Source organism: Amblyomma mixtum, chromosome 10 (assembly GCF_055824585.1).
Source record: "Amblyomma mixtum isolate Tamu chromosome 10, ASM5582458v1, whole genome shotgun sequence".
Taxonomy (NCBI): domain Eukaryota; kingdom Metazoa; phylum Arthropoda; class Arachnida; order Ixodida; family Ixodidae; genus Amblyomma; species Amblyomma mixtum.
The window spans coordinates 25,704,765-25,715,845 of NC_143021.1; the positions used below are offsets into that span (position 1 = coordinate 25,704,765).

At 44.4% G+C, this 11,081-nt stretch overlaps 1 protein-coding gene across 1 annotated transcript in view; it reads left to right on the forward strand.

Annotated features, from left to right (window-relative positions):
• LOC149325418 (uncharacterized) overlaps window positions 1–8,708 on the forward strand; it is an 85,891-nt gene extending 77,183 nt beyond the window's left edge. The window contains exons 6-7 of the mRNA XM_089563192.1: window positions 2,270–2,407; window positions 8,559–8,708. Of these exons, the coding sequence (XP_089419318.1) occupies window positions 2,270–2,407; window positions 8,559–8,708 (288 nt within the window). The remainder of the gene's footprint in view (window positions 1–2,269; window positions 2,408–8,558) is intronic.
• The last annotated feature ends 2,373 nt before the right edge of the window (window positions 8,709–11,081 follow it).

Consider the following 11,081-nt stretch of genomic DNA (forward strand, 5'->3'; position numbering starts at 1 on the left):
GCCGTCTTTTCCTAATGTTAAAATGAACTTGGTGTTGTGCGGCTGGTGGCACTCTTTGCTATTGTTGCAGTTGTAGCCACACGAAATTGTTTCGGCCACGCATCCATTATCGATTTCGTTCGGGGTTGGTATGTGTACTGTGCTTGAAAACTGTCTTGCGTGCAACACGATCTAGGCCGCACGGTCGTCTGGCTATTTTCTGCCGCACCAACCACACCGTCGCGACTCTTCAGTGCGTTGGTGCTCCATATTGTGCATTTTGGGATTGGTTCTGGGGTTACGACATTGTACTGGCGGCCCGTGTAACCTGTGGGAAGACACTCAATCGTGTGCAGTGCTGCTGCCACATCGAGAGCGTCATCTTTTTCTTTTCCTGCCGGCTATGCGGACCTCGGTGATTAAACACGGTGACTAAACACAAGTTCTGGTTCACGATGATCAGCTGAGCCAGAGGAGTAGATCTCGGTTTAGGATGTAACGTGTAATCGCCCAATGAGGAACTCTTTCTATGGAGAATAGTCATTGCCGAAATTAAATCTCGACTGTGTCACAGTGTAGAAATCGCTGATATGTAGTAAAGCATGTGTCTCTTTTTCATGAGCATTTCACTTGATGGGATACCAAAGAAAAAGGTATGGAAGAAGATTAGGCTTCTCAAAGCGAGCGGCTCACGTACAATCGTGCCCTTTTGGCTGCCTAAAAAACTGCCCAGAGCAAGTTATGCAAAACCAGTCGCAATGAAAAACTAATAAAAAGAAGAATTTCTGAAAACCTTTGTCATTTGCTTAGTACAGCGGTGTTAAGCCGATATTAGACAAATGCTTGGCAGTATGAAGCTTATCTTGAAGTGAAATTGGGCTCTTTGTTTCCAAAGCAATAAAAAATACATTTATCTTGAAGCGCCTATGACATATCACGTGGTTTCTGGTGGTCAAGCTCTTAGCCACGAAACCGCAATTTAGTTAGGGTGTGATCCCGTATGTGTTGTTCATGTTGACATTGCTGGCGGCCCCGTTGGCTAGAATTTCTTTGGAGGAGAAATTCTAGAGGCCCGTGGACTGTGCGATGTCAGTGCACGTTAAAGAACCCCAGGTGGTCGAAATTTCCGGAGCCCTCCACTACGGCGTCTCTCATAGACTTAGTCGCTTTGGGACGTTAAACCCCATAAAACCAAACCCAAACCAAACCCTTAACTGGCGGCCTTGACTGACATTGCTGGCGGCCCCCCTTGAACAATTGTTCAAAATATCATTGTTGCAGAGTTGCTCACCAACGTTACTTTATCGGTGTTAAGCAATTGCTTAGCACCACGTTTTGCGTCAGTTTCATCACTTTGATTCGTAAAGCATTCCAAAAGCCTAGAGAGCCGCGCTTTTTTTCAACTGCCGCCCGTACCCACAAGCGCTTATCTTGGAACGAAGCACAACGCGAAGCCCTTTCTTGAGCAGCACGAAAGGTGCGAAACGAGTGATGTTTTTTACAAAGCATGGATGAAAGCGCTGTAATCGCGGCGCATCCGTGCACACGGTGCGCGCTGTCACGTGGTATTTTTTAAACTCTGCAGGTTTTCTTTTTTTCCGCTTAAAAACGGCCACGCTATGAGTCTATCTCGATGGAAGTGCGTGGGTCGGACAATATTTGTGGACCTACAAAACACTTTTATTGATGCCTGAACATTTCACGCTATATTTAAAAAGTTAGTTTATATATCTCGACTAATTATTCAAATAGGACAAGCGAAAAAAAATGGTACAGTAACTTTAGATAAATCCTAACAACATCCACGTGATTCAAGTTCAGAAGGTTCAGAAGAACGTCAATTTGGTGGTGGTGCATTATTTGAGACAGAAAAGCGCATCTCCTATGTCAGTCTTTCTTGGGTACGTCTTATTGCAGCGCTATTACCATTTATGTCTTAAGTTCAGAAGAACGGGTAGTTTTTTTTATAAATCTTGGTCGAAGTTAGCCGGGACACCCTGTATATGCGCCCCCCCCCCCCCCCCCCCCCCCCACGAGCTGCAAAACGCGCCACATTAGAAGAGGGTTACCGCTGACGTGACGCGCACAGAGCGGCGCACGGGAAATCGGAGTAGTCGAATAGAAAATAGAAAATAGAAAAGAGCGCTCTAGGACATTACAGATAAGTTTCTATCATATTCTCTACCTCAACATATCGTAAACTATTGATACTTATAATTCGTCACTGAGGCAGGCGCCGCGCACTGATGCGGTCAATTTTTGCTTAACAAAGAAATGTGCCTCCTTTCAGAACTGTACAGTTTTTTATCCGGGCGGAAATCCAAGTCTGCAACTATTCTACGATCACCAGTGTACGGCAAATTTTTTCTACGACGCTACGCTTAATGTTGTGTATAGTTTTGAAACAGACCTATCAATTCAAGGCAAGGTATGTCTCTTCAAAACTTCATTAGAGCTTCCAACTGCAAGAAGGTTGCTTTTGTTCGTCTTTTAGGTGTTTGTGTGTCGTGAAACCTTTTACTTCTTATTGCTTGTTGTGCTTTATTTTTATGTCAAAATGTGAAATGTTTTACATCTAATTTTTCCTCAGAATGGCCGAAAAGTGTTATTAGAAATCGCATTTTAGTGGCACTGCTTCTCAAACTATACCTGAGCAAATTATCAGCTGCTGATGAATGTGTTATAAAGTTGTAAACGGTGGTCTCATATGTCACGTTTCCATGTTATCAATATATTACTACTGCGTGGCGGTCAAGCGTCCAGCAATTGGGAATTTCTGAAATTTCAATACTCTCAAAAATTGAGAAAATCTTCATGCACAAAATAATTGACTGACTTTATTCCCATGCACGCATCAAAATGTTCTCGAGCACAGAACATTAAAGCACTTTGTGAAATGCATCGGAGAGAATTGGCTGTTTAGCAATGGCGACCTGCAGCCACCGGCTGATAACAAAGCTCTATTCTTCGGCTGTCAATCGCGTGAGCTGGGCGCTCTTGTCACCGATAGTACGTGCGTAAAAAGAAAGAAATGAAATAAATATCCACGACTGGGAGTCGCGGTGGCCGCTTCACGACTGCACTAAGGCTGTCTTTGCAACCGAGCACGCCTTGCGTTAAACTGCAATACACTCTCGCGCTGTGCATTGCATCTCGTCCTCTTCATCATCTAATATTACTCTCGATGTAATGTAAAACTGTAAAACACTACCACTTTAAATGCGAAAGCATTTCTTCCCTCATAAGTGGTGCGTACAGGACCTGTCAGCAGAGCGTTCGATCACAGCGTGTCCGCACGAAAATGATTATTGGAAAAAACAAATCCACAGGCATTGCGGTTCGAACCCAGGCCTTCTATATGCCAGACGGGCACGAAACGCGTACGCCACTAAGCATGTTTTTTTTTTATTGCATGGAAATCAAACCCACTGAGCTATCAAATGTTTTATGTACACGCGTAGAATTTTGTATTGCAGGTACACAATCTCATGATTTCGTAAACTGCACTCCACCAGCACCTCAAAATTGCGGGAGACATACACATGCGTCAAGAATCGGCACCCATTCAGGTGGCGCTCCAGCACAGCATGAACCTCCCGCACCAAGGCGCACTGTTCAGTGAACAGAGACTTAAATGAACGAGGTGGTTCTGTGTGTCGATTCATCATGCGCCTCTTCCACTGGCTGTTAAGTCCAATTAGCATTAACATATTGCATGGAACCTCGGAGTCTTTCAGACAGGCAATAACCTTATACTGTAAGTGTAGATCTCAATGGCCTTTTTGTTTGTCCACTGTACTATGTCCCAGAAAAACACTGAATCACGCACTACACAAAGCATTGATCGATCGTCTCACGGTGACAGTTCACCGCAGAAAAGATTAGTACCGCGAGAACGAAGAACACAGACGAGAACACAGGCGCACACTTCCGAGTCTGCGCCTGTGTTTCAAGTCTGCACCGTCGTACAGAAGTCCCCTTGGCGTGAAGGCAGGCTTTGACGTTTAGAGTAAGTGCAGTGTTTCAAAAATAAGAATTTTGCTGTGAAAATAGGTTTGCTGAACTCGCTTGAATGCACAAGAATCCATTAAAGCAAGGTCAGGCGGCCGACACACGTACACGGGGAATAAAGATTCTGTTAGTAGTTTGGTCATCTGCATTCTGGATAGGTGGAATAAATATTTCAGCGAGGAGCACAGTCAGGTATTAGAGGCCTCCTTCACGAAATTCCACAAAGCATCCTCTCTGCCATGATCAGTCGAAGCAATTATATCAGGTAGACGCCCACTCAGATGCCTTCGAAGCACAGCTAGCAGACACGAGTGGCTTCCAGCTTTGAAGGAGAAAACCGGAAAACGAGGTGTTCAAAAACAAGTGAAGAAGGCCAACTCCTCCAGACTAGAGAGAAATATGCAAATTGTCTCGACGCATAGGGTCCCATTGAGAGCGTCAAACAAAAGTCGCAAATAATTTGTGCAGCCCTTCTATGTTTTTCCTCGCACGATACACCACTTGCAGTGCATAGAGGAGCTTTGCAACTCAGACGATCTTGCAACCTTACGCCTTAGCAAATATTGAGAGCTCCCTATCTATCCACGCCGCCGTTTGGCGCTTCACAGAGAGAATTTGGGATTCGCAATAAGATACATTGTTCCGGACCTGATGAAGAGGAACCCCAAGGTTTCATACCCCAGTAACCCGACGAGAAGCTTTAGATTTTTCTAAAGTTGGAGCTGCGCCATAGACGTTACAGGACTGCACTGCTACACGCAGAGCTTCAAGCACACTGTCTTTTTATCTGAACATAAAAGGGCAACTTCACCACAATAGCTAAAATTTTAATTTCCGACTGATCAAGTGAAAATCCTCTATTAGATTTGGATCTGATGATACTAAGACACGAGATTTCAAGATATAAAACAAATAACAGAGGTGACAGTGGGCAACATTGCCGGACAAACGAGATTTGTGGAATTTTCTAAAGTTGATGATGTAAGTTCATGATTTACAATAAACCTTGTACAGAGCTCTTTGTAGCATAGTCTAATGCCCTTAAGCAATACGTCCCAAATATTTGCATCTTCCAAGACGGCAAACAAGAACTCATGACGTACCTTATCAATGCCTTTCGCAAGATAAATCTGAATTAGAGCAACCTGTCCGGCCTCATCGGTTACTGACACCCACAGCGAACTTGCAATATGCTTATGAGCTTGGATACGGCGGCCTGGAATGCCACATGATGAATGTGAGCCATTTTAATGAAGCGTCATAAGGAGCAATCTGGAAAAAAAGTATTTTTTAAAGTAATTTCTAGTCTACACTGCACAAAAAAAATTAGACGGTACCCATCGATAGTCCTCAACAGGCCCTTATCTGTGCTTTTCGAAATGAGTCTTGTATGACCAGAATGAAAAGTGGAGGGTAAAAAAGCCCTCTGATGGCTTCCAGTAACACATGCAGGCGCCAAGAATGGCGAAAACTTTTTGTAGAGGCGGAATAACCGCGAACTTGGACGAGACTGAAGAACGAGATGAGGACAGGACGAGCGGTAACATGTCCAACATGTCACACCAACTGGCCCAAAGCTTTCCCTTGTTGAACTTTTTGTAGAATTCGCAACTCAAGCCGTGCGGGCAAGGAGATTTCTGCCCCTGCAGAGCGAAAATTGCCTATTCGACTTTGTCCAAGCTAAGAGGGCCCTCGATTATACCTCGCTGCTCCACGCCAAGTCGAGAAAACTCATTTTATAAGCTACTGAAGTCTGACCCACAAGTCTGACTTCAAGCACTCCAAACAAACGCCCTTAATATTCATAAAATTGCCGAGATTCCCCGGTGTGTGACTGTAAGTATTTCCGTTGTATTGACTTGCTAATACCTCTTTTACGAGAGCAGCCTGCCTTTCATCACTTAATGTGCATACAGACGGCTTTGCTTCAAGGAACATACACGTCCGAGATCTAATTATGGCCCCTTAATATTTTTCTGCCTTAAACTGTTGCAACTGTGCTTTAATATTGTTTGTCATCAACGTAAGCCTCAGGATTAATTCTTTCTAGCTCATGCAGGTCGTTTAATGTACGTCCAAGCTCACGATGGTTATGACGCTTCAGAAATGTGATTTGTGCTGAGGCTTAGATTGCAAAATCTTATCCTCTTGTTTGAATAGATCCCACTTCTGAAAGACTGATATATAACCACGGGCCGATGTGTCCTATATTTCATCTTTCAGCAGAGTTACTGAGCTTCCAGAACACCCACCGAGGCTATAGAACACGACAGCAACACCTTCGAATCTTAGCAGACACCTTACAATGATCACTAAAGAAAACCTTCTGTACCGAGTAGCTATGCACATTATATAACAGTCTAGCAGAAACAGAGATACTGTGCAACCAAGCGTTTGAGGGAGATTGGAAATGTGCGCATTGCCTACTATCCTATTTTTGTCACCCTGTGTGAGCAAAGTTATGTTCAGCGAACAAATTAGTTAAAATAGCTTTACTAGGGCCCTTACGCACAGGTAGCACTGATTGTTCCTCATTATTGCTAAAACAATTCAAATCACCAAGGAATATGATTTGGCAATCCGTGCAGAGAACGTTGCCCAGCAGCATAGAGAAAAACCCTCTTTCTCGGTGCATACAAACAAATCAGCCTCCACTGTTCAGCACGCTGCGAAGAATCGTTGGTTCAAGAAGTGAAAGAATCGTGGTGTCTATGTTGGTAAAGTTCGTGGGGGGTGTGCACTGATGGTAGACAACGATGACTTGCAAAAAAAGTGGCTGACCTCATCCAAGGGTCGAGTTATAAGAGTCACGTGACAACAGTGAGTCGCAAAAAAGTTGCCGACATCAACCAAGGGTCAGGTGATAGGTTTCATGTGATAACAATGGCTTGCGAAAAAAGTTGCTGACCTTCAAACACAATTTTCGCATTCTTTAATGCAGCAGACTGCAGTTCTCTGCAATTTTTCATTATGAAATTATGAAGTCTAATCCAAAATCGCACCCACGCACCTCTGTAGGCGTGTCAGTTCGTAAAAATCAAGTCACTTAGCCTTGCAGACCAAGAGCTCACGCACCGAACAATGGGCCACACGTACAGCCATTTGTGACGTAAACAGAAGTCTACCAGATGTTCAAAAGACAGAAATAGCGTCATTTTAGCGAAGGTTAAAATAGCTTTCCGCGTAAAATATGTTTACTGGGCCTTTCCCGCTGTGTGAAAGCCTTGTGAGAGCTCGCTCTGATGAAGGCTGCCAGGTGGGAGCCTAAAAGAAATATTATTACCATTTTGGACGCCGTCAATCCATTTTAATTCATGCACCGCTTTTGTCAAAAGCAAAACGCCCCAGGGTTCACTTCTAAACCATGTGGTTGGGCTTTGTAGAATCAGTGCAAGTGTTAAATCTCGGAGGGGCGAGGACGACGGTATCTCGCATCCCTGGCGGATTCCAATGTTTGCAATATGAACTAACTGTTGGGCTCGTTACGTTTGACAAAGGTCATGCCATCCTGACAAGACGGGCTGCCGTCATACTAAAGATTTGGAACTCGTGAAATTTGTGCGAATTATATGCATGGCCGCATGTGCAGCAATGGGCTGCAAGCTCCAGATCGGTAGACGAGGGCCGTCCCTGGCTTGTATAGGACGAATGCAAAGTTGCACTAGAATGCTTTAGGGTGAGGACCTAGTGTAACCTCCTACAGGGGCTTGTTTTGGCTGGCGCTGAATGGCACGTTTTTCCCCCGACAGAAATTCATACCATAAAAATCAGGCTGCCGGCCGGGTTTCAGACTCCTTGAGCGAAATCACCCAAACGTCCAGAGTTACGAATTCCCAACTAAACACTTGCTCAAGTTACCCCGGAGCTAAGAAATCTTTGGGAGAACAGCTTTAACTCTGCTCATCACCTTGTATGATGTACCATGACTACAGCGCAACGAACGGGACAAGAAGAAGGACACAGGCATAGACACAACACAGCGCTGCCTGTATCTTTCTTCTTGTCCCGTTCGTTGCGCTGTAGTCATGGAATATCGGAACCAACTCGAGAGAGAGAGAGAGAGACTCTTTAATGAAGAGCAGAGAATTTAGCCGGCGTTTAAAAATCGATGACATGCTACTCTGCGTAGGGAGGGGAATTTGGGAGATAAAGACAGAAGGACAGCAGAGTGGAAGAGGTAAAAAAAAACGAAGATAAAATGCGGCCATGAAATGGGTACTAAGGATGCAATGGCGAGTATTGATGTAACCTATGGAATGATGGAGTGCATAGTCCGTCAAATGGAACCAACTCGCCCAGCAACTTACCTCAAGAAACAAATCATTGCAGTTCAGCAACTTACCACGTATGTTGTAGCTGTCATGATTTGTTTCTTGATTCTTTCAAAATCCTAGCACTAAACACTTATGGTTGGCTGAGGTCCACATCACTCCTGAACTAGCGAAACGTGTTGTGGAACCCGATAAAGGACATAGTTTTGGGGATTCATTTGTTTTTAGTCAGGGGCTCTGCGCCTGCTTTCGGCGCTTGCTAACTAAAGCTTTCCTTCGCTTTGCAACGCGTTTCAGATGCAAAAGGTGAAAGATTACATGCAGAATCAACCCGGTTACATTGTCGGCTGGTCTGTGGACAGCATTTCTGAGAACGTCCCCCCATCCGAATGCGGCGGCGAAATGAATCGCCTGAAGGCTGCCCGAGACTTCCTCGACCAAAAATAAGAGTTGCTGCGCCAGCCTGGAGGGTATCATCGGACCTCGACACTGTCCTTCCTTAGTTATTTTTTCCATGGCAGCGTCATTCATGCGAACGGCTTTCTTCTGTTCATCCAACCCCCTGCTAATTTTCGCCGTCACCTGAATGACCCAAAGGGAGCAATGAACTTTGTTTGATTAGCGCCCGCTGCTGCCTGATCGTCGCGTCAGCGGGAGGTCAAGATACATTTGGGTTGGCGCTGCATATGGTCCTTGACTGGTGTCTATTTTCAACATCTTTTTGTGCGTGCGCAACGATTTTATACCAGGGACTCTTTCTCTATTAACACTGCCTATAGTATATCACTCTCTTCACGTTTCTGTTTGTGTAGCGCGAATGTAAGGGTAACTTTCAGTCAGAGCACCACTACTGGAGAATTCATGTTTTCTTTATGTGTTTTGGCTCCGCAACGTGCGCTCATCGTCTTCTCATGCCTGTTCAAATAGTTGTATGAAGCATTACATCAGGACGCAAAATCTGTTCAGTGTGTATAGTAGCATGTAGTGTAGTATACTGTATTTAATTTTCTTTCCGGCCAACTACGCATCGTCTGGAATCCTTTCTTAAACATTTTGGTCGGCCATTTACAATTTCTGAAGTTCCTGCTCTAGACGCGACATCTGCATACGAATGACCTACAGCCGCGCAAACAGTGCGCAGGCAACTATTTTGCTCTAATCCCCTGTTACAGAGCTGCGTTTTGTGCTCATTATTTTTGCCGCGTTGAACAGTGTTAGCCGCAGTAAGATATGGATCTGAGCTTGTTTGCATGCTCGAGCACAAAGACACGGACGGGTAAAGACACACGTTGTCAGTTGTTTTCACCCGACGCTGTTTTTCTGCGCGGTTATGTCAAACGCCTTAGTTGTTCTCACACAAATTATATTTGCTTTCATCGAAATGACCAAAATAATTTTCGTACAATCAGAGGGAATTCCTGGATTACTCTACTATTGTTCTCAGGCACTTCAACAAAATGAAAACTTTCTATGTAAAACAAAGAATACGAGTGATATAGTATTACACAAGCAGAATAATGAGTATGTTCCAGCAAATTCATTTCAGTGATGGTTCATTAGATGCGAAAAAGTGCTTTCTGCGTCGTATTCGTTCAAAAACTCTGTACTGAGCTGGTCTGAATAAAAAATATTTAGCATTTCAGAGCTTGTAGAGGGCTTCAGCAGAGTCGGACAATCGCTTGGCCAATACGGCGATACTTTGGCACCAAATGCTAGTGTTAAAATGCTTGCTAGGCGATATTTTTCCATTCAATCCTAGTTACCATAATTTACGACGGTGGTAAAACTCTCTAGTGTTACGGGCCCCGCGCTCTGGGGTATTGAGGGCATTATTGTACGCTACAAAAAATTTGAGGTTTGGCACCGCTGGGACGTACTTCTAATTCATTGAATTAAACTCTTTTGTCTGTTACAAACACACAAATATATAGCTCCAGCTTTCGATAAACTCCTTCCCAAACCTCGACCACAAGCACACCTTCCCCTCAAAATATCCCGCTCACTGCCCGCCACATAAAACGCCCAGCATACTCTATACCAATCCACGTGGGAGTGCCCAAACCCCGGCACCACTCTCTTTCTGGTGCGGTCAAAAATGGCTCATCGCTCGAGCCTGCAGAATACCAGAAGCTATTGGATACCTGGACTGAATCTACGCTCACGTGGATTGATTCCCCAGTAGGCGTTCATAATAAAAATCCAAGGGGCACTTGACTCTAAAGTGCGTAGAAGCAATAGCCTTTTCCGCACCACTTTGACTGCCTCTGTTGCTGATTTCATGCTATTTGTGAATGAAAGACATCGCTTGTGGCACGGTACTGTGGCGCCATCTGGCGTCAGGCGCATGCGTAGTAGACAGAAGCGGCACTAACTCAGTGACATTACCAATGACACTTGTGACGTCACCACTGGATGACGTCACACCGAGAAATCACTAGTTACTATTTAATGACCAATTGCTAATTTTCACTAGTTGGAATCACCGACTATGTACTATGAATTAATTATCAATGGCTAATTACTAATTGTTTACTAACGACAATGCAATGTACTCAATGACCAAGACTAGTATTCATGACTACGGCATACTACATCACCGATGACGTCATCAGTTTGATTGACAGCTATAGTGTGACAGCATTTTTCCCGATAGCCTGAGCCATTAAAGGCTTTTGCCTTAAGTTTTTTACCAACACCACCGGCCGGGCCACTTCATACTCCGAGGAAATATGTCGCGTACGTAAGCTTACCGCTTTGATAACTTTGCTTTTTCGTGAAAAGTTGCTTTGTTCGTGCGGAGGAAAAATTTTAGGCAGGACA